Source organism: Sorex araneus, chromosome 2 (genome assembly GCF_027595985.1).
Source record: "Sorex araneus isolate mSorAra2 chromosome 2, mSorAra2.pri, whole genome shotgun sequence".
Lineage (NCBI taxonomy): Eukaryota > Metazoa > Chordata > Mammalia > Eulipotyphla > Soricidae > Sorex > Sorex araneus.
In genome coordinates, this window is record NC_073303.1 from 370,095,795 (window position 1) to 370,120,487 (window position 24,693).

Here is a 24,693-nt window from a genome sequence, read left to right on the forward strand (position 1 = left end):
ATGGACCCTCTTGGTGCAGCCCACACTCAGGTGGGGTTTGAGCTCTTCAAGAAGCTGAATAAAACAAACCAGGACAACATTTTCTTCTCTCCTATGGGCATCTCCACCGCGGTTGGCATGCTTCTCCTGGGCTCTCAAGGAGCCGCTTCCAGCCAGTTACAGAAGGTAGGATGCTGCCAGGCTCAGCTCCGTCCGGGGGCAGTGCTCCATCAGAACGGAAGGCTCAGGCTTCTTTGGCCTGTGGCCCAGGAGCTAGAGCCGTGAGAGGTGCAGAAAGGCCCAGGGCCACTGCAGGTCTAGCCTAGGAAACCTCTGCTCTCCTTACGTGCTGCTCTGCCATCTGTTCCCGGGTGCCTGGAATTGTTTTGAGTGGGCTGGAGAGTGACCTATCCAAAGGCATTAACCTCACAATTAGCGACGGAGCATGAAGAAAAAACCTCTGGGGCAAGTTGTGCAATCCCAAGTAGGATATACATGACACATCAAAGATGAACACGTGAATGAAAAAGCCAATGTAGGCACCTCTGAAGACACTGTGACAACAAGATCTTTTTGTGATTTGAAAGCAAAGATCATTCCTCATGTACGGATGTTTTCTATATCCCTCTCTCCCTCCCTCCCTCCCTCCCTCCCTCCCTCCCTCCCTCCCTCCCTCCCTCCCTCAACTTCTTCCTTCCTTTTTTCTTTCCTTCCTGCCTGCCTTCCTGTATTCCTACCTTCCCCTACCATCTCTCCCTCTCTCCCTCTTTCTCCTCTCTTTCTTTCTCTCCCTCTCTTCCCTCCTTCCCTCCCTCTCTTCCCTCCTTCCCTCCTTCCCTCCTTCCCTCCTTCCTTCCTTCCTTCCTTCCTTCCTTCCTTCCTTCCTTCCTTCCTTCCTTCCTTCCTTCCTTCCTTCCTTCCTTCCTTCCTTCCTTCCTTCCTTCCTTCCTTCCTTTCCTTCCTTCCTTCCTTTCCTTCCCTCTTCTTTCTTTCTTTCTTTCTTTCTTTCTTTCTTTCTTTCTTTCTTCTTTCTTTCTTTCTTTCTTTCTTTCTTTCTTTCTTTCTTCCTTCCTTCCTTCCTTCCTTCCTTCCTTCCTTCCTTCCTTCCTTCCTTCCTTTCTTTCTTTCTTTCTTTCTTTCTTTCTTTCTTTCTTTCTTTCTTTCTTTCTTTCTTTCTTCTTTCCTTTCTCTTTCTTTCTTTCTTTCTTTCTTTCTTTCTTTCTTTCTTTTCTTTCTTTCTTTCTTTCTTTCTTTCTTTCTTTCTTTCTTTCTTTCTTTCTTTCTTTCTTTCTTTCTTTCTTTCTTTCTTTCTTTCTTTCTTTCTTTCTTCCTTCCTTCCTTTCTGACACGCACAGTTGTTGCATATTGCTACAACCACATTGACCATATACTTTCACCACTGTCCTGTTCAGTTCTAGTTCTGTCTTTTTTCTACCTGTTCTTTCCCTCTTTGCTTGATAATCAATCAGTTTTGTAATCCAAGACCAAAGATTTATCATTGTTTGATACTGTCTATTGATTTCTTTACAACCAGTTACTTCCCAATGACTAACTCAATATAACTTTTCCTCTGTTCTTAACATTGAGATTATATATATTATATAGAGAGGGTTTTTTGCCACACCCGGCATTACTCAGGAATTATTCCTGGCAGTGCTCATGAAACTGTTAAGGGATGCTGAGGAATTGAACCCAGGTTGGGCATGTGAGATCAAATGCCCTACCTGCTGCCCTGTCTCTCTAGTCTCTGAAGTATTTTCTGTCCCTTCCAGATGCTTTGCTCTGAAAAAGACACAAGCTCAAAAATAAAAACAGAAGAAAAAGAAATGGGGAGACATGTGCTACACCTTCAGTATGGTTGTTTTTCAGATGTGGACTCACTGGGGGAGTTTTTTGAACAGGTAACACTTCTTACTTATTTTTAGGCAATATTAACCTCTGCAGCCAAACACTTGCTAGGATTATAGAATAATAGTAAACCCTTAATGCTTAGAAGCAATTTTAACTTGAGTACTCAATAACCATTATGAGATACAGATTATTATCAGTTATTACAAGTTATTATATGGCTCATATCCCAAAATGTCCCTGAAGCATAATGGGTGGGTTTTGGGGTTAAACATGTTTTGATTTAGATCCTGGCTTAGTCATTTATTGACGACATCACTTGACAGTGCCCTGCAAAGTGTCTGGACCATATTGATATCTCATCCCTTAGTGCTTGTGGCAGAAGTGGCTACTAAGTGGCATTTTAAAGTTCTATTTAAAGAACTTCGGCTCAGCACCAGTGACTTCTTAGAGTCCCTTTCACCTCAAAAATACGGTCTGCACTCATATGGGAGAGTCTGAAGTGCTGAGGTCCTGGATGGTAGGTAAAGGAAAAGCTGTCGGGAAGGGTCCGATGTGGTGATACTGGTTGGAGCGCAATCCTGAACCTTCGTGCAGTCCTGGCTCAAATCAGCATCCAGGGGACTTACATTTCCGAGTCCCTCGGGCCAGTTAGTATGAGTAAGGCGACTGAGCACCAGGGGACTCGGGGTCTTGCGGTTGGATTGATTTGGGTCAGAGCTGCTGCATCATATCCTCACTCGAGGCACATGGTTGTTTTCAGAGCCCTCCCCTGCCACAGAAAGGCAGCCCATGGAGTCTGTGAATCAGACAAAGGTATAGACCCTGCGTGGTGGCAGGGGTGAGTGCTGGGTTTCAACTGTGTGTCTGCTGCCCAGTTATGTGGCTTCTCTCCTCCTTCCTCAATATTATCAGGGAGCCACAGGAAGATGGAGAGTAATACTATGAATCTACAGGTACTCACACTGGAAAGTATCCTCGAGGTGTTCTACTCTAACCACTCATTTAATAGTTGAGGTAAATTATGAGTAGTTTTCTCAGAGATGTGCCAGATATACATTTGACTATCACATATGGTCAGAATTTTCTGAAGCTTGTTTTCAATGTTGAATGACCCTAGACTTTCGGTCATGATCATATTGTAGAGAAAAAAAATAAAAAAAATAAAAAGTACAATCCTTTTTTTTTGAAATAAAAAAGTTCATGCATGAAATGTAAAATTAAAAAAATGAATCAAAAAGAATGATAAAATAGAAATAGTCTTTTAAATTATGAGGACCAAATGGTGCTCTTCAGAGACAAATGGAGATGAGAGTGGGCAAATCAAGTAAAAAAGGTATAAATCTGGTATATCGTGTGATGATTGGTGGAAACTGTCTTTGGTGACATAATATAACACATACAGATGCTCTTATTTATTTCTCTCTAACTTTTAATTCTTGGTTAAGGATGAGTGGTGATTTTTCTCTTACTCAAGTTGGAAGCTCATTCATTCATTTTTTTAGCTTTCCTAGTTCAGAATTGAAGATTGTAGTCCCGTAAAATTCCCCTGGACAATAATTTAGTTTTAATTGCAAACCTGAATTAAAAAATAGTCCAATTCTTCCTATCCTAGATTTTTGCAAACTAGTGCCGTATGACATACAGTGAGACCCACAGGTGTGCAGTCCCATTAATTCTTACAAGGACAGTACCACGAAATCCCACAATCTATGACTGTGCCCCAGGAAGAGAGAGATCTTTGCCAGAAACAGTTCTGTGTCTTGCCATGATTTAGTTTCCACTGGTAAGCATTATGATGAACTTTAATCATCGTGGATTAGATTTGTCAGTTTGGGAACATTCACATTTCTTTGGCTTTATTTATTACCACATTATGCCTGTGGTACTTATTCATGTAATTGGGTGTATTAGTAGTTTGTTTTTATTGATGCAAACGTTCCATTACATAACTATGTCACAATTTACTTGTGTTCCTTGTTAATTAAATGTATTTTAAAAGATTTTTGACTTTTAAGACTCAAATTAGAATGGACATTCTCATACATATCTTTTGTTAAAAATATGATTTTAGTTCTCCTGAGTATTTTCCAGGAATGGAGTTTCTAGATCATAGAGAATACACTCAGCCTTAGTAGACATTGCCAAATAATTTTCCGAAGTGCTTTTCCAATTTGTATTCCACCAAGAGTGGATGAAAATCCCAGTTGCTCAGATTCTTGCCAACTTTTGCTGTTGTCCCTAAAAATTAGCCATTTCTGATGGGATTATGTTGGTATTCTGTGATTTTTAATTTGTGCTCCCTTGATGGTTAACACATCATATGCTTGGTCACTTGAAAATATAAAAAATTGAATGTTTTTCTTCAAATTCTTCCCCATAGATTGTTATCTAAAATTATCTTATTGACCAGTGAGAATTCTTTATAAGTTATTTATAAAGTTTTATTAAATATAACTACTCCAAATACCTTCTATCTGTTACTTTTCACTTTTTTGACAATGAACCTTGATGAACATTCATAATTTAATGAAATCCAATTTATCTTTTTTTTCTGTTGAGTAGTTTTTCAGTTCTGTTTATAAAATTGTTCCCTGCCTCAAGGTTATGAACACTATATTCTATATCATCTTCATTTACTGATATTAATAATATATTGCTTGGCAACAACACCTTTGTCATAAGTTAAGCATTCATATGTGATTATACCTCTATTTCTGTAATTTGTTTCATTCCAAGGGTCTATTTTGGTCTACTTGTGCTAATTCTCTACTGTTGCAATTATAATGGATTTATAATAGGTTTTGAAACCTGCAAATATTCAACTTGTTTTTAAATTTTTTATCACTAACTTATTCCTTTAATTTCTGCATACATTTTAGAATTAGTTGATTGACTTCAAAGAAAACCTATTGCAATTTTAATTTGAACAATAGCTCATCTTTGGGAGAACTGACTTTTGAATTTTCTAGTCTTCAGAAATCACAGTTGATTTGGGATTTTAATATACTTACATGATACTTTGTAATTTTCTTGTGAGCAGCTTACACATCTTTCATCAGATTCATAAACTTTGATATAAAATTGTAGTTAACTTCTAAGTATTTTAAAAGAGGAAGTATTTGGCTTCAGAAACAATTGCATCTTGTCTTTAAATGTTTATTTTGTTTGAATTATCTTATTGCTAATTTCTAGCTTAATAGTGTTGTGGTAAAGAATCTTCTCTATGAAAGATTTTCTGTAAAGATACTCTGAAACTAACTTTATATCACTTCTTGTTTGTCCCATTCCTTCCCCTCTGTCCCCCCACGACTTGGTAACCTCAGTTCCGTTGTCAGAATCCTGGTTTTGTTTTCATTAGACTTCTTTTCCTTGATTTATCACATCTGAGTGATATCACCAAGCATTTATTTGTCCTCTCTCTGACTTATTTCCATTAACGTGATTCCCTCAGGTTGCATGCAAGTTATAGTAAAAGGCAAGATTTCATGTTTGCATTGAATATATCGACCGCAACTCCTGTATCGACTCATCTGTTGTTAGGCATCGGGGCTGTTTCCGGAGCTTGGTTATTGTCAACAGTGCGGCAATGAGCCTAGGTGTGCATGTATCTTTTTTGAATCAATGTTTTTGTGTTCTTGGGATAAATGCCAAGAAGTAGAATTGCTGGTCATATGGGAGTTCTATTTTTAATTCTTCGCTAAGTCTCCATACTGTTTCCCATGAAGGGTGAACCAGATGACTTTTTCACCAATAGTGAATGAGGATTCCCTTTAGATCACTTACCTAACATTGCTTGTTCTAGGTCATTTTCGCTGGTTTGACACCGCATTGTCACTTTGATTTGCATTTCCTGATAATCTGTAGGGAAGATAATCTGATGGCCTGTTGACCATCTGTATGTCTTCTCTGAGAGAGTGTTTATCTCCTCTTTCCTGTTTAGATCAGATTATTTTTATTGTTGTTGAGTTTTGTAAGTGATATATATATACATATATTTGAATCTTGTTAGGTGTATGCTATATGAATGTTTTCTTCCATTGTATAGGATGTCTTTTATTTTGCTGTACAGACACTTTAAAATTTGATGTAGTCTGATTTGTTTATTTTTCTTTTGTTGTCCTTATGAATATAATCAAATAATTGAAGACTCCTCACAAGTCAATATTAAGAAGAGCTCTAATTATATTTTTCTCGACTTATCTTGATGATTTGGATCTATATTGAGGTCTTTAATTCATTTTCAATAAACTTTAGTATAAGGTGTAAGATATGGGTCTCATTTTATTTTTTTTTTTATATCTGGCTGTTTAGTTTTTCTAATACAGCTTGTTAAAAAGGTATTCACTTTCCTTGCTAATTACCTTGCTCCCTTGTCACTAATTAACTGTTCATACACCTGAGATGTGCTTTTAAAATTTTTTATGACCTTTTCAATATTTTGTCTTCTTGATTTATCAACCATTAGAAGAAGAGCATTTAATCATCTTTCTAGCACTGTTGATTCAATGCTTATTTTAGATTTATTATTTTTACTTAGTCTATCTTAAGGTCATGTTATTTGGTACATTAATCTAAAAACTGTTATATCTTTCTGTGAATTTAAACATTTCCTAATATGTGTAATTATTTTACGCTTTAAAGTTTTTTTTGTTACATGTAAACTCTCTTTTTCCTTGGTATTATTATGGAATAGTATTGTTTTCACTTTTTCTCACCAACATTTGTTACTGTTTATTGTCATTCAGTGTGTATGGTGAAGTTCAGGTTGGGATTGGGTTTGGGGTTGTTATTTGGGTTAGGTTGGGGTTAGAATTGGAGTTAGTGGCTGTCCTAGACTGTAGGTTGTAGAGTGTAGACGGTATCTCTTTGTGGTTTTTATGTGTACGTTCTTGTTATTTTTATGTATGCTAAGCATCTTTTTTTTATATTCCATCGGTTATTTATACATCTTCTCTGGAAAATTGTCTTTTCAAGTTCTTCGTTTTTCAAACTGGGTTATTCTTAGTTGTTGAGTTCTAAAAGTTTTTTTTAAATAATGTTTTTGACAATAACATTTAAGTATATAGTGTGCAAATATCTCTTCCACTTCATGCTGTTGATTGTTTCAGGAACAGAAATTTTTAGTTTGGTGTAGTTCATTTGTCTATTTTTTGTCTTTGTTGAATGTAGCTTTGATGTTACATGAGTGTTTAAAAACCATGTAAACAAGGATTTATTTATGAGCTGTATTAAATTCAGGACCTCGTACATGGGAAGCTTGCACTCTACCACTGATGTACAACTCTTCTCTGATTTGAAATCATCTTTTCATAGTTTTTAGTACATATTACTGATATTTGTCATTTATATCTAAGTATCTCTTCAAGGTAATGTATTTAATTTCTTATTTTAAAAAATATTCTTTCAGTGTTTGCCCATGCTCAGGGCTTATTTCTGGCTCTGCACTCAGGGATCAATCCCCAAAGCTGCTCAGGAGCTCATACGCAGTGCTCAGAATGGAACCTGGCTCAGCACATGCAAGTCAAGCTCCCTGCCTAGCCTTTTACTATCTGGCCCATTTCTGAATTGGTCATTACATGTATTGGTACACAGAATTTGCGGGGGTAGAGATTTTATATTTTATAGCTTTGATGATAGGCAGGAGCACTAGCACAGTGGTTGGGCTTTTGCCTTTCACGAGGCTGACCTGTGTTCAATTCCCCCGCCCCTCTCGGAGAACCCGGCAAGCTACCAAGAGTATGGAGCCTGCATGGCAGAGCCTGGTGAGCTACCCGTGTGTATTGGATATGCCAAAAACAGTAACAATAAGTCTCTCAATGGGAGACATTACTGGTGCCCGCTCAAACAAATCGATGAGCAATGGGATGACAGTGACAGTGACAGATAGCTTTGATGAATTAATTTGCTAGCTTTAACAGTTTAATTTTTGAATCTTTAGAATTTTCCACATAGAAAGTTATGTCATCTATAAACAGAAATTATTTTGCTTTTTATTTTTGTTTTGTTTTGGTTTGGAGTGGAGCGATAGCACAGCAGGTAGGGCATTTGCCTTGCATGTGGCCGATCCGGGTTCGATTCCTTTGTCCCTCTTGGAGAGCCTGGCAAGCTACTGAGAGTATCCTGCCCGCATGGCAGGGCCTGGAAAGCTCCCCATGGCGTATTCAATATATCAAAAACAGTAACAACAAGTCTCACAATGGAGACGTGCCCACACGAGCAAATCGATGAACCATGGGATGACAGAGCTACAGTGCTTGTTTTCGGGACACAACCCATGGGACTCAGGGCTTACCCTTGGCTCTGTGCTTAGGGATCACTCCTGACAGGCTGGGGGAACGTATGTGGTGCTGGGGATTGAATACATGTCGGCCAAGTGCAAGGCCAGGGCCCACCTGCTTGCCCTGTCTTTGGTGTCTGCTTTGTTTTAATTCCCCTCCTTGCCCTGCTCTCCAGAACGCCTATTCTGTTGAAAGTAATAGTGTGAGTGAACATCTTTGTTTTTTTTTTGGGGGGGGGGTCACACCTGGCGAAGCACAGGGGTCACTCCTGGCTCTGCACTGAGGAATTACCCCTGGCGCTGCTCCGGGGACCATATAGGATGCTGGGAATCGAACCCGGGTCGGCTGTGTGCAAAGCAAATGCCCTACCCGCTGTGCTATCACTCCAGCCCCACATCTTTGTTTTAAGTTAAAAACATAAAAGGAGTTTAAATTGTGGCATCATAGTTTCCAATAGTATTGAAATCACGTGTACTTGGAGCGCGGCTACACCCATCCTTCTACGGGGCAAGACACGTCCGCCATTGTCCCGGGGTCCCCCTCTCCCCAACACTCACTCCGAAGTTCCCAGTTGTGTTGATCAGGACTTAGGATAGGATTTTTTTCCCCATTAGTGGTTGTCTAATCTTTTTCTTCTTTTATTTTTATTCTTCCTATGAGCAAAATCACCCAGTATTTGTCTTCCTCATTCATTTCATGACACCCTCCAATTTATCCAAGATGTAGCAAATGACAAAATTTCCTTTCCCCATATGGCTGCAGAGCTTTCCACGGGGTACTCCATGCACAGTTTCTCCACCCCCCGACCTGTTCCTGAGCCCTTGAGCACGTGCATCGTTTTCAGATTGTCACTATTGTGAATAATGCGGCAATGCCTGCAGGTGTGTGGATGCCTTTTCAGAAGGCTCTTATGGTAGATGCCCTGGAGTGGGATTTGGGTCATAGAGAAATTCTATTCCTTATATTTTGGGGGAAGTCTCCAAACTGTTGTCCAAAGAAGCTGAACTGTAGTGGACAGCTTTGCCTAGTCTTAGAGGAAAGTTTTTAGTCTTGACCCACTCAGCATGATGTTAGCTGGGGCTCAACGAGGCTTTTAGGATGCTCAGGTAGGTTTTTTTTCTCTTTTATGCTTTTTAGGTCACACCCGGCAATGCACAGGGTTTACTCCTGGCTCTGTACTCAGGAATTACTCCTGCCGGTGCTTGGGGAGCCATATGAGATGCTGGGAATTGAACCCGGGTTGGTCGCATGCAAGGCAACTGCCCTACCCACTTTACTATTGCTCCAGCCCCTTTTTTATGTTTATAGTTCTCTGAGTATTTTTATCATGAAAGTATGTTGGATTTTGTTTAATGCTTTTTATATATCAAATGAGATGATGTCAGGGGCTTTTTTCATTTGCTCTTTTAATGTAGTGTTTTATATTGATTAGGTTCCCTGGATGGTATCATCCTTCCGATCCAGGTGTAACTCTGCTCAGCTGTGGGCGATGATACTTTCAATGCACTGTAGTATTTGGAGTGCTAAAATTTTGTTGAGAATTTGTGAATTGATATTTATTAGGCATGCTACTCTATGCTTTCTTTTTAAATATTTTTTGTCTGGTATTGGTAACAAGATAACTGGGAATATAGGATGAATGGGAGACTATTCTCTTCAGGTTTTAGAAGACTTTGAAGCGGACTGGAATTCATTCTTTAAATGTTCTGAGACTTTCTCAGTAATACAGTCTGGTTCCTGGCTTTTCTTTGTTAGAAACTCCTGATTCCTAATTCAGTATTCCTGGGAGTTATATCTGTTTATTATTTGTCACTGTCACTGTCATCCCATTGTTTGTCGATTTACTTGAGTGGGTGCCAGTAACATCTCTATTCCTCCCAGCCCTGAGATTTTAGCAGCCTCTCCTTACTCGTCTTTCCCAATGATTGGAGACTCTTTCAGGGTCAGGGGAATGAGACCTATCGTTACTGTTTTTGGCATATCGAATATCGAATACGCCATGAGTAGCTTGCCAGGCTCTGCCTGTGCAGGCGGGATACTCTCGGTAGCTTGCCAGGCTCTCCGAGAGGTATATATATATATATATATATATATATATGTAATTCTCTGTTATTTGTTGCCTACTGTCTGAACTCCATCAAGTATGGTGTGGTAATTATGGAAAATGGGTAGGTGTCTTATAATGTATCTTGCGGCCGCTTTATGACCGTGCAGTCTCGAAAGCAGCCTGGAGCATGGTGGCGGTTGGGTAGTGGAGGTTGGCTGCCGTGGCTGGATTCCTTGGGACAGGGAGGGTTCCCATCCACCCCCCTCTGGGGCGCCCCAAGTGAAAACAGCCTGGTGCAGAGTCCGGTGGCATGGCTATGGGGGCCTCACTCTATACTCCCGTCTGGGAGGAGCAGCCTTCATATATCAGTACCATATCACAATGAACCCCACAAATTTAATCTGTTCGTATATTTAAAAAAATTTCTCATCTTCCAGTGCTTCTTCATAGTCAGTCTTCAATAACCCATTGCATTATTTTGTAAATGTAACAATTTCAACTTTGGCATAGTTTATTTGTAGCAGCCTTATAATCACTTTTTTTTTATGACACTTTTTGTAATGTCCTGTCTTGTCGCTAACATCTAATTTTAATTATTTGAGTCATTTATATTTTTTAGCCTATTTAAGGGTTTCTCAAATTTCTCATTTAAAAAAAAAACAGCTGTTGCTTTTGTTGATTCTTCTTATTTTCTATTTTATTTTTTCGGTCTTTGTGATACGTTTAACACAGGGCAAGCTTGTTTCAATTAACCTGACTAGAGATTTTCGAGATTTTGAAATAATCTTTAGCTATTTCCTGGAAATGCTTCCTCTCTGGGTTTGTGCAATTTGGTAATTGAAGTTTGCAGGTGCCATGAGGGCCCCCTGGAGATTGTCTGTGATACTGCACATCCAGTGCGTTTGATTAATTTAGGGTCGACTTGCTCTGCCAACGCTTAGGTTCAGGCCAAATGAAGCCAATTAAAGTCAGGCTCTTGGATGTATATTTCAGTCTTATGTCTCTCTTCTCAGGGAGAAGTCGGGTGTTAGGAGTTTTCTCCCAAAGGCACGGTGCTGTGTTGGGGGAGGAGCTCTGGTGAGTGAGAGCCCTGGCGTTTGCTTTGCACTCGGCTGACCGGGTTCGATTCCTCCTTCCCTCTCAGAGAGCCCCGCAAGCTATTGAGAGTATCCCGTCTGCATGGCAGAGTCTGGCAAGTTCCCCGTGGTGTATTCGATATGCCAAAAGCAGTAGCAAGAAGTCTCACTATGGAGATGTTACTGGTGCCCACTCAAGCAAATCGATGAGCAATGGGATGACAGTGATACAGGGATACTCCCAAGCATTTTGTGTCCTACTCAGTCCGGACAGAAGAACTCTTAATTGGCTTGTGGATCTCTTACAGAGGCTTTTAGTCTCTGGACAGTTGCTAAATCAGTATCTCCAAAGTCAAAAGGAATGTTAGGGACTTCTTATTCTTCTCTTTTGCTGAAAGGCAGAATTTCTGGGAATTATCTCTAATGAATATTTACATGGTTAATATTGTTGTCGGCTTGTATTTGCATTAGTTCTTCAAGTTTCATTTTATATTGATTTTTTATGCTAATTGAATAGGCTGCTATTTTCTCTCAACTCTTTGAAGATATGGATCCTTGTCCATGTTCGAAGTTGCTGTTAGGAGTTTATTTAGTTGATGTTACCTGGTCGGTAAACTCTCAGGCTCCATTTGTTTTGTTACTTGTTTTTTGTTTCTAAATTTTAGCACATTTTAACAAGGTGTGAATGAATTTTATTACCAAGACTTATTTACCATTCTAATTGACTATAAAAATTCCTAGTTTTCATCAGTTCCATAAAATTCTGAACCATTTAATATTCTGAATAGTGATATTCTCCCCCCTCAAGCCCCCCCCCCCTCCATTCTTGCTGTTTGGAAAGGTTAGAATTTAGAATTCACATTCTGACTTCCATATTTCTTCTGTATATACTTTTGAATGTTTAAGGGGCTATTCCTGGCTTGGTGTTTTGGGGACCATGTGTTGCCAGGAGTTTAACCTGGGGCTCTCGCAACCAAGGTGTGTGTTCCAACTCTTGTGTTATCTCCTCCATGTCATATATATACTTCATCATTCGTAATCTTTGTGATGACTTCTAAGAAAATGATATCTATTAATTAAGTTCCTAATTGGCTGACTAACCCATCTGTTAAGCTTTAGTACCTTAAAAAAAAAAGCCCTTTAGGAATGCCCTGCCACAGAGGCAGGATGGGGTTAGAGGGGATGGGTTGGGGGTGATGGGAGGGATGCTGGGACCATTGGTGGTGAAGGAGGGGCACTGGTGGAGGGATGGGTACTTGACCCTTGTATGACTGAAATGCAAGCACAAATGTTTGTAAGTCTGTAACTGTACCTCACGGTGATTCACTAATAAGACATTTTTTAAAAAGCCCTTTAATTTATGAACTACAGCGATAATTCAGATTTAGGGTGCTTGCTTTGTACATGGCCAACCTGGGTTCGATCCCTGACACTCCTTATGGCTCTTAACCTAGCCAGGAATGGTCCCTGATACTGGTGATGGGATTGATGTCAGAAAATTGTATACCCGAAACTTGATTATGAATAAGTTTGTTGACTGTGGTACCTCAATAAATTATTTTTTTTAAAACCCTTTAATTAAAAAAATTTTTTTGAGTTGCCACATCTGGTGGTACTCAGAGCTTACTTCTGACTCTGCACTCAAAGATCACTCTTGGCAGGGTTTGGGAGACCATATGGGGTGTCAAAGATTAAACCCAGTTTAGCTGTGTGCAAGCCAAGTGCCTTACCTGCTGTACTATCTCTCTAGCTTCCCCCAAATCTTTATTTTTAACCACACCTTCCCTTTCCTCTATTCCATTTTCTTCAGGTAACCCTAGTTCTATTATCAATGCCCACTGGTTTGTCATTTTTATTTATTTTGACTGTTCATCAAGTTTATATCCTTTAAATAGCACATATTGGTGAAATAATCCAATCCTTTTCTTCCTGATTGATTTCCCTCCAGATTCATCCTGTGTAAATGGCAAATTTTCATTATTTTAATAACTGAATAATATTCTATTTATAACCGTTCCACATCTTTTTATCTCATTGTCTATCAACATCTATCTTTAAATCACTGTACCGGGGCTGGAGTGATAGCACAGCGGGTAGGGCGTTTGCCTTGCACGCGGTCGACCCGGGTTCGATTCCCAGCATCCCATATGGTCCCCTGAGCAACGCCAGGGGTGATTCCTGAGTGCAAAGCCAGGTGTAACCCCATGCATCGCCGGGTGTGACCAAAAAAAAAATCACTGTATCACTGTCATCCCGTTGTTCATTGATTTACTCGAATGGGAGCCAGTAACGTCTCCATTCGTCCCAGCCCTGAGATTTTAGCAGCTTCTCCTTACTCATCTTTCCCAATGATTGGAGGCTCTTTCAGGGTCAGGGGAATGAGAATTGTTATTGTTACTGTTTTTGGCACTTTGAATAAGCCACGGGGAGCTTGCCAGGCTCTTCCATGTGGGTGGGATACTCTCAGTAGCTTGCTGGGCTCTCTGAGAGGCATATATATGTATGTATATATATGTATATATATATATTTCCCTTTATGATGATATGTCACACGGTCACTTTTCAGCCCCTTGGTCCAGGAATATGTTCACTCATGTGTGAGGCTCAGCCCGATCATATGGAAATCGGCCTGGAGCATGGCAGTGGTTGGGTAGTGGAGGTCAGCTGCCAGGACTGGGTCCCTTGGGGCAGGGAGGGCTCTCACTCACCACCACCACCACCCCCCCCCCGTCCCAAGTGGAAACATGCTCTGGCGTGGAGTCTGGTGGTTATGGAAGCCTCAATGTATGCTCCCTTCCGGAGGAAGCAGCCATGACATAAAAATATTTAAAAATTAAAAAAAATGTCCTTGGGGTTGGAGCGATAGCACAGCAGGTAGAGTGCTTGATTTGCATGTGGCCAACCTGGGTTCCATTCCCAGCATCCCATATGGTCACACACCACCACATATGAGGAGTAATTCCTGAGTGCATGACTCTTCGGGATAATCCCTGTGCATCACCAGGTGTGACCTCCCCCAAAAAATAGTCCTCAAAAGTAGTGCATTTTAGGGCCATAATGATATTACCACAGGTAGGGCACTAGCCTTGCACACAGCTCACCTGGGTTTAATCCCAGGCATCCCATATGATCCTCTAAGCCCTCTGGCAATGATCACTGAGTGCAGAACCAGGACTAAACCCTGAACACTGCAGGGTATAACCCAAAAACAAAAAACACAAAAAAGATGTAAGTACAGTAGATAGGGCATTTGCCTTGTATGCAGCTGATCTGGGTTCGATCCCTGGCACACACAGGGCCCCTGAATACTGACACGAGTAATTCCTGAGTACAGAGCCAGGAGGAACCCCTGAGTATTGCTGGGTGTGATCCAAAAAGCCCCCGCCAAAGAAAAAAAGTGAGAAAAAGACCAGTTGAGCTTATTATCATATTTATTTCTCATTTCCTGTGATTTTAGGCATCATGGTGAATTGTATTTCACCTATTGCAAATACTTAGTGAATGTTGGGTGAACAGTTAAGTGAACAGTTATGCTGATGTTTCTATATCTTCAGATAGATAACCTGAGCTGTGATTACTGAAGAATATGGTAACTCTATCCTTGGCTTCTAATTTTGGAGGGTTTGTGTGTCAGGAATTGAACCCAGGGCTTCATATGTTGGAGATAGTTTTCTTTTTCTTTATTCTCTCTCTCTCTCTCTCTTACTGAATCACTATGAGATAGAGTTATATAGTTGCAAAGTTGTTCATGATTTTTGGTTTCAGTCACATAATGTTCCAGCCCTCATCCCTTCACCAGGGTATATTTCCCACCACCAATGTCTTCAGTTTCTCTCTCACTCTGCCCCCACCCTGCTGTCTCTATGGTAGACACCTCTCTCTCTCTCTCTCTCTCTGTAGGAGATAAGTTGTCTGCATGCAAGGCAAACACACTGCTTTCTGTACTATTATTCTGGCCCTACCTTTAGCTTCTTAAGGAATTTCCGTGGCATTTTCCAAAGTAGTTATACCAAAACCTCGTTTTCATGATCTTTTAATGTAAGTAGTTATTGAATATTCATGTATAGCAGTTATAGTTGATTACAAAATAAATATGAAAATTATTGATGGTCTCTTGGTCTCTTGCTTCTTAACTGTGTTTGTTTGGTTAACGTTCTCAATAACTGCTTTTAAAATTGACATCTAATAATGTCAGTATCTAAAGTCTTAGAGTGTCTGATATGTAATTCAGGATAATTTCTTCTGATTCCTAATATGGAATTTGTTTTCTTTTTATTTGAAGTTTCTTTTAGCATAAACTAACATTTTATTTGCAACTTATGGAATTCCAGCAAAAAGGGGATTTTTTTAATTTCTGAATAATTCCTTAGCATTGTCATTTCAGGGCTATCCTAAGGGTAAAAATAATTTAAAAATTATTTTTCTCATGTATTTAGGAGGCTTAGAAGTAGCTAAAAGAAGCATAAGATTTTTTCTTGGTAATTACATTTGATATAAAAATATAAATAATACCAGAAAAACAATATCTATAATGTTGGGCCGGAGGTGCAAGCCTCTTGGGGAGCTGAGCATGCTCATGAGTCACAATCGCAAAAAAATTGTGTAAAATCCACTGGATATTACAGGAATCCAGGAATTTATCCATTTCTTCTAGGTTCTCTTATATCATGGCATACAGATTTTCAAAGTAGTCTCTGATGATCTTTTGAATTTCTTTGGTTTCTGTTGTGATGTCCCCCTTTTTATTTCTGATTCGGTTTATACGGATTCTCTGTCTCTCTGTCTTTGTGAGTCTTGCAAGTGGTTTATCAATTTTGTTTATTTTCTCGAAGAAACAGCTCTTGGTTTCATTGATCTTTCGGATTGTCTTTTGGGTTTCCATGTCATTGATTTCTGCTCTAAGTTTTATTATCTCTTTCCTTCTGCCTGTTTTGGTTTCCTTTTTTGGGTCCTTTTCTAAAATCTAAAGCAAATGGAAAGTATCATGTTAAGTGAAATGAGTCAGAAAGAGAGAGACAGACATATAAAGATTGCACTCGTCTGTAGAATATAAAATAACAGAGTGGGAGACTAACACCCAAGAGTTGTAGAGGTAAGGACTGGGAGGTCTGCCCCACAGCTTGGAAACTGGCTTCATATGCTGGGGGAAAAGGCAGCTCAGATAGAGAAGGGAACACCAAGTAGAGGATGTTGGGAGGACCCACTCGGGTTAGTAGATGTGAACTAAAAGTAGACTATAGACTGAACATGAAGGCCACTCATATTGCAAACTACAACACCCAAAAGGAGAGAGAACAAAAGGGAATGCCCTGGCACAGAGGCAGGGTGGGGTGGTGGGGGATGGGGTGGGGTGGTGGGAGGGATACTGGGATTATTGGTGGAGGTGAATGGGCACTGGTGGAGGGATGGGTAAACGATCACTGTTTGAGTGAAATTCAAACACAAAAGTTCATAAGTTTGTAACTGTACATTACAGTGATTCTCTAATAAAAATTAAATCCACTGGATAGTCATGCCCCTACACACCCAACTAAGGCTGCCAAGCAGAGGGAAAATTCAGCAACTGTGTCATCTTTGGAGGAGAATCTAGGCTTGTTTCACCAAGGTAACTCACTGTAGTTCTGTTTTCATCTTGAAGACTGAGAAGACAGAAGAGATACACCAGCAGTTCCAGAAACTTCCGAGGGACTTAGGGGACTCTACAAGTGATTTTGAACTGAAAATAGCCAATAGGCTATTTGGAGAAAAAACATACCTCTTCCTTCAGGTAAGTTTTGCTGTACCCCCCACACCTTTGAGCACTAGGCATGTGTGGCCAAATAGCTCTTGTTAGGACTGTGGGTCTCAGAGGCAAGGTGACTAGTGAACAGCCTGGCTCGGCTGACATCATGTTGTGTATCCCCTGCCCGTAATCCAGACCTCCAAGCCCTTTGGGTGCTTCTGTTTGATCCTGGCATTCCAATCTGGCTTTTAGCATCACCCTATGGCCCCGTGCATAAAAATATTTATGAGTGTTTTGTCCTAAAAGTGTGTTTACGTAAGGCATCTTGATATACAGATTATTTAGAGGTATTTCAATAGAAAAAAAATGAAATTTTCAAGCTCCTTTCTATTTCTTCTGTTTCTCCTAAAGAAATACTTAGATTATGTTGAAAAGTATTTTCATGCTTCTCTGGAACCTGTCGATTTTCTAAATGCAACAGATGAAAGTCGAAAGAAGATCAATTCCTGGGTTGAGAGCCAAACCAATGGTAGAGTATGGATGAGTCATTCATCATAAAAGTCACTTTTTGGGTCCCTGCTGTGGGGGGTGCTGGGCTGCACACACTTTGAAAGTGTGTTTGAGCTTAAAGGATGAGAATGTGTATGAATGTCAGAAGATGGCTCTGCAGAGGGGGGAGACCAGGGAAATGTTTAGAGGAGAGTTATTTGCACATAGCTATGGATTATAATTCTCTTTGGGGCTCCGAAGCGTAGGATCAGATCTATCTTGGATTAATTTTCATTTGTATCAAAAGTTTTTTGAGGCTGGGTTCATAAAAAAAGTGCAATAACAAGTTTCTATTTGTTGCGTGAGAAACGTCTAGATCTTACATCAAGATCTGCTTTCACTATGGACAGTGGGGACAGCACGGAACTCAGGTCACCTGAGCATCCTGCAGAAATGACGACTTTCAGATGCATTCATAACAAAGGACTCTTCTCATCCAGTAGGATTAATAGATGATGGGCAAAAATGAGACTCTCTGTAGGATTCTTCCAGTGAATCTTTTGTCCTTCAAGTCTCCAGGTCTTGAGGTTTGGCTGAGGATTTCTTGATCAGCCAACTCTGCCATGCATCGCGCTTGTAATTGTGAAGATGGGTTAATTCTGTCATTGTCGTTTATTTGCAGAAAAGGTCAAAGACCTGTTTTCAGATGGTTCTCTCAGCAGCTCCACCAAGCTGGTGGTGGTGAACATAGTTTATTTCAAAGGACAGTGGGACAGGGAGTTTAAGAAAGAAGACACCACGGAGGAAGAGTTTTGGCTGAGTAAGGTACGGATCGTCTGATGCTGTGTTGTCCTGGAAACCAGACCAGAGTCCTAGTGAGCAAATGTGCATAGGAGAGAGCCTATGTGCATTCTTCCGACTGTTAGCCTTAATTTAGTGTGACTTAACTGTTTTTGGTACACTGACTGGTTTGTCTTCTACCTGTATGACCTTTTTTTGTGAATCTCCTGCAGAGTCTGAGTAAGCCTGTACCCATGATGACACAGTGCCAGTCCTTTAGCTTTACTTCCCTGGAAGACTTACCAGCCAAAATTCTGGGCATTCCATATAAAAACAATGACCTCAGCATGTTTGTGTTGCTGCCGGACGACATAGACGGTCTAGAGAAGGTAAGACCTGACATCTCCCCAGTCTGGCTTTCGTTTCCCAAGACTGTCTCTGAAGCTCATTCTGGGTGAGCCCGGGGACCTGGTGTCTGATTTGGAGCCAAGGTAGCATGTAGGGTCATCTGGGAAAAATATATCTCGCTGTGCAACAGCTACAAGGGAACCATTAAATCTCTTGTTTATTGAGAACAAATGATAGTAAAATACATGGGGACGAACTGGAAATTAACATTTCAAGTCATGAGAGTGTAAAGTTACCCACCATTTTGAGAACTGGTGGATTCTTCTGGAGCTCACCTATGCATATGCGCGGGAAACTTTTCCTCCCGGCAGGCTTTTGGTGTTTCTGAATCTCATTCTTACACCTTCAAGTATTTAAAAACAGGTTGTTGTTGTTTTTTTAAAGCACTATAATTAACTCCTCAGTCCCTCTGGAGCCTGGCAAGCTACCAAGAGTATCCCACCCGAGAGGCAGAGCCTGGCAAGCTCCCTGTGGTGTCTTTGATATGCCAAAAACAAGTCTCACAGTGGAGATGTTATTGGTTCCCACTTGAGCAAATCAATGAGCAAAGGGACGACAGTGCCACAGTGCTACTTGATTAACAGTACCTTTTCTGGTAGGGATTCATGCATACAATGTCCCAAACCACACTGGGGAGAGCCCCTCTCTCCACCACCATTGTCCCAGCCTCCCCACCCCAATTCTCCTGATCCCCAAACTTAGTTCTGGGGACCATTTCTCTGTTTCTGTTGCCTTTGGGCATTCGCGATTCTCTTATCTCTTTATATTCCACAAATGAGAGCGATAATTCTAGATTTGTCTTTCTCCTTTTCACTAAAGTCATTCAGTACAATACTCTCTTCCCATGGCAGCAAACTGCATGATTTCATATTTTCTCGAGTAGTATTTTGTTGTGCATATGTAGCAAATAGTTTCTTTATCTAGTCATCTGTTCTTGGACACTTGGGTTGTTTCCAGGTTTTGATGATTGTGAATAGTTGCTGCAATTAACAGGAGCAGCAATGTCTTTATAGAGTTTCTGGGCCCTTAGGGTGGATACCAAGAAGTGGAAATTGCTGGATCATATGGAAACTCAATTTTTATTTTCTTATAAGGAATATCCATGATGCTTTTCAAAAGGATTGAACCAGTCTATGTTCCCACCAGCAATTGTAGAAGGATCCTTTTCCCCCTTATTCATGCCAACACTGATTTTTTTTTATTATATTTGATGTGTGCCAGTGATATCTTATTTAAATTTACATTTCCCTGGTGATAAGTGGTTCAGAGCATTTTTTCCATATACCTATTTTCCATCTGCATGTATTCTTTAAGAAGTTTTTGTTCATATGTTCTCCCATTTTTGATGGTTTTTAAAAAATTCTTGGTTAGTTTTATAAGTACTTTATGTATTTTATCTTGGATATTCATCTTTGTTGGATGAGTAGTGGGCAAATATTTTCTCCCAGTCTGTGGAGTATCTTTTTATTCTGGTCATTGTTTCTTTTGTAATGCAGCATCTTCTGAGTTTTATGTAGTCCATTTGTTTATATTTTCTTTTGTGAATTTAACTTTCATTGAGGTTCTTTTACTTATAATACTATTGTTGGTGGTTTCCCGTGTAAATCATTCCAACACCACATATATAACCACTGTGCCCACCTAGGACCCCATCGCCTCGCATTTTCAACCCACCCCTCCCTGACGACCAAGTTGTATGGATTAGTTCTCCTGTTGTGTTCTCTGTTGCTACTTACTCACTGTGTATTTTTAAGTCCCACATATGAGAACTTATACTAAGTATATCTAGTCTCAAAATCTCAGTTCCTCTCATAATTATTCAGGCTAAAATAATGACTTCTTCTGTCTGCAGGGATGTCCCTCCCTAAACTACGTACACTTGGACTCAGTATAGCTATATTATATTACTTTATATTATTAGTTGCTTTCATCATATATGTAATTTCCATTTTCAAAGCCTTGTAGTATAAGAGGATAGTTGACTGGATTCCTATCTTCTTAATATTATGGAGCTATGTTTTGTGATCTAGGATGTGGTCTATCTTAGACCCGTATCTTCTATGTTTTTATTTTTCAAGGCCAGAGGTCTTTTTTTCCTTATTGAGTTTTTTTCCTATTTGATCTGTCCAACAGTGATATGGGTGTGTTAAGTCTCCTATTGCTACTATTGTCTTCCTTCATGTCTTATAGAAATTTTAATTATTTTGATGGACATCTACAGTTAGGAATGTGAGCTCTTAATGTATTGATTCCTTGATCATTATGAAATGACCATCCTTGCCCCTTTTTTCATCTGCAGTTTGTGTTGTCTGCTGTAAGTGTGGCCGCCCAACAATTTCAGGAAATTGTCTTGTTGCCTTTGCCTTTGTGCTTGTGTTGACCCTAATTGTTCAGGTGTGTCTCTTGTAGGCAGAAGAGAGTTGGGTTCAATTTTCTGATCTACTTTGCTACTCTGTGTCTTTTGATCGGTGAGTTCAGACACTGGTGTTAAATGACACAATTGAGATGGATGAATTTATTGCCAGCGTTTGTAGAAATTATTTACTTTTGCCATTTAAAAAAGCCCCTTTGATACTTCTTGAGGGCCTGGGTTCAAGGTAATAAAGTTCCTAAATATTGCTTGTCCACGAAGCTCTGTATCATTCTATCGAATATGAATATTAATATAACTGGATGAAATCTTAGTAAGATGTTTATTTCATGAAGGGTTTTTTTTAAAAACTGTATCTCTCCCCCTCACCCCTCCCTGTTCTTTTCTGGCCTATAGAGTGTCATTTGATAGATTTTTTTTGTGAGTCTAATAGAAGATCCTTTATATGTAAGTTCCTTCTTTCAACTTTCTGCTTTTAGTCTTTAGTCTCTGTCTTTGGTTTTTGCCATTCTGATTACACTGTGTCTTTGTATATTTTAATTTGTGTCTATTTTGGCTGGAACCCTTTGGGCCTCTTGAATCTGGATACAGGCATTCCTCAACTCTGGAAATTTCTCAGTTATGATTTCATTGACTTAGTCTTTAGGGATTCCAATGTGTCTTACATTGTTTCTTTAGAACTCATCCCATAGTTCTCTGGAGTACTATTTATTTATTTTCAAAATTTTAACATTTTCTCTTGTTTTCCAGAGCTGTCCTGCAAATCACCATAGTGCTCAGAGACCTTTTCCTTAGCTGTCGTGTAACTCTGCTGCCGAGGCCCTCTGTTAAGTCATTTCATTTCTCCTCCCTTGTCCAATCCAGTCACTTGTGATTGTAGTTCTTTAACTTCTTCTATTCTAATTTCTTCTTGGGTCACACCCAGCAATGCACAGGACTTACTCCTGGCTCTGCACTCAGAAATTACTTCCGGTGGTGCTCAGGGGACCATATGGGATGCTGGAAATTGAACCTGGGTAGGCCACGTGCAAGGCAAATGCCCTATCTGCTGTGCTATTGCTCCAGTCCATATTTTAATTTCTTCTGCTTTATTAAGTGTATGTACCATTATCTCCTTTGAGCTCATTAAGCATCCTCATCATGGTGTCCCTGAAGTCTTTATCTGAGAATTAAAACCTGGTTGGTCTTGGTATAACCTTGTGGAATGCTTATCTGTCCTCATCGGTCTTGGCAAGCTTTGGTGTTGCTTCCTCACTGTCTTCTGTGCTCTAGCTGAAGAGCACACTCTTTGCAGCTTATCCCACTAGGGTTTCCCTAAGGGAATCAGTTCCTGAGGGCACTGTGGGGTGTCCCAAGATGTTGGGATTCCACTGGAGATACTGGTGTTTGCAGTGTGAGGTTTGAGAAATGGTCACACGGTTCAGTATTCCAGCAGGTGACAGTGGAATTCGGGGCCCTGGGTCTCCCTCAAAGCGTAGGATGGTTGGGCAGAGGAACGGCACAGGCTACTTACCTGGGAGGGCAGAGGTCCAGGTGCACAGCAGGCAGGGGGTCAAGACCTTTGCATTTCTAAGACTTTATTTCTTAGAACATTCTGAGGTTTATAGCAAAATTTAGAAGGAATGAAGATTTCCTGCTCCCACCCCCCCCACCTTACTAAATCTGTCCACAAGCTTGCATTCCTTCCACTATAATCCACATCCCCCGTAGAGTGTATGTTTGTTATAACTGAGGCACATGCACTGATACATTATTATTATTATTATTATTATTATCATTCAAAGCCCACAGGACCCTTAATCTTGAATTTCTTAATTTAGTTCACCTACCTTGCAGTTACAAAAGGAAGGTGGGCAGTATCTTATATTTTTGAAACCAGTAAGGCCTTGCTACAAAAACTAGCTGCCTATGGAAGTTTCTTAATTTCTTAATTTTCTTGACTGCTGATATTTTATATCAGTAAAAATGGGCCCTGTAGTTCTTAATGTGTAGTGTTGTTATGAGTTTGAGATGTGTACAGAAATTGATCTAAGATAGGGGAAAATGTATCTCCTAGAATGGGCCTAGCGATTGGAAATCATTGAATAAACAATGGAAGGAATATGTGTTTTATTCTGTTACTGGATGTTCCTTGGTTGCTGTGAAACATCTCTAGCAGCAAATGCTCAAAAATATTTTTGTGCCAGTCAAAGGGAAGAGTGCATGAAAGCATTCTGTGTCAAATAACCCAAGGTGAAAACTGTCCTAGGGATAATTCAAAAGGAAAGAATTGGTTTCCTGAGTCAAGTCAGCAATTTCTCCAATTAAATACACTAGGATACATAGCTTGAAATAGTAATAATATAGCAGCAGCAATAATAATGCTGACTTTAATTTTTGTAGCCACAGTATCTATGAACATAGATCATAATGCTTGATCTATACCAGGTATAAAGTGAATGGTGAATGTTGGGTAACTGAATGGAAATATTTTCGAGCAGTTGGGAGATATGGCTATATGAGGAAGCTTCCATTGTAACACAGATGTTCACTATGATTGCAGTGGTCAATCTAGCTTATATGATAGTATAATATAAATTACACTGATTGCAATACTGTATTACACACAACTTTTATGCCTATTAAATTCTGTATTCCATGTGTATAAAAGACAAGAGAGGAAGAGGGAAAACTGAGATAGAGCTTAGATGGCTAGAAACAGACGAGATTCATTTCTCATCTCCAAGTGTTCACGATTGTCAGGATGTTCTCCCATGGACACAGGTCACCGAAACAGAAGCAAGACAAGTGGCTGCGTAGTAAGACAAGTCCAGTGAAACAAAGTGTCTTCTTCTCTTGCAATGACTCATTTCCCTGGGCTTGTGCAAATATCCGCATCGCATGCTCTGAAACTCCCCCAGTAACGGTCCCATCCTTCCCTCCCCGTCCCCGCGCACAGATAATAGACGACATCAGCCCGGAGAAGCTGGTGGCGTGGACGCAGCCGGGGCGCATGGAGCAGAGGACCGTGCACGTGCACCTGCCCCGCTTCCGCGTGGAGGACAGCTATGACCTGGAGGCGGCGCTGGGCACCCGCCGCGCCCCGCGCGAGCCCCGCGCCCAGGGCTCCGAGCACCCCTCCAGCTCGGGGCTGCACGCCCAGAAGTTCTTGCACAAGTCCTTCATGGTGGTGACGGAGGACGGCACGGAGGCCGGGGCTGGCACCGGAGTGGGCTTTGCCGTCACGCCAGCGCCAGGCTGCGAGGATTTCCTCTGCAATCACCCCTTCCTGTTCTTCATCAGGCACAGCGACTCCGACAGCGTCCTCTTCTTCGGCCGGTTTTCTTCTCCTTAGGACCACGGTGGCTGGGCAGAAGGTACCAGGGTCGGGGAGCTGGAGCCCAAGGTTGAAACAGCCTGTTCTTGATTTACTTGCATGAAAACCTCCATCAAAACAGACCATCCAGGGCCAGATTGATGGTTCAGGGGATAAGGCGCTTGCCTTGACCGGAATAAGCCCTGAGCATCGCAGGATATGGGCCCCGAGCCCAAAACCAAACCAGCAAACACATACCTAACCCAAAACAAAAAACCCTTAAGATTCAGTAACTGGGAATGTGTGTGTGTGTGTGTGTGTGTGTGTGTGTGTATCTCATTGTGATTTTAATTTATGCATCTCCGTTTTGGTAAATGATGCATCCTGTGCGTTTGGC

At 40.5% G+C, this 24,693-nt stretch overlaps 1 protein-coding gene across 3 annotated transcripts; it reads left to right on the top strand.

Annotated features, from left to right (window-relative positions):
• LOC101548186 (serpin B13) lies at positions 1-24,335 on the top strand. 3 transcript variants are annotated; one of them, XM_012934802.2, is made up of 7 exons: positions 1-165; positions 1,752-1,817; positions 16,870-16,998; positions 17,365-17,482; positions 18,125-18,267; positions 18,456-18,611; positions 23,940-24,335. In XM_012934802.2, the coding sequence occupies exons 1-7, from the start codon at positions 1-3 to the stop codon at positions 24,333-24,335; spliced, it is 1,173 nt and encodes a 390-aa protein (XP_012790256.2). The 3 variants fall into 3 exon arrangements, with proteins under 3 accessions (XP_012790256.2, XP_012790259.2, XP_004601750.2); XM_012934805.2 differs by having other exon boundaries at positions 16,876-16,998; XM_004601693.2 differs by having other exon boundaries at positions 16,879-16,998.
• The last annotated feature ends 358 nt before the right edge of the window (positions 24,336-24,693 follow it).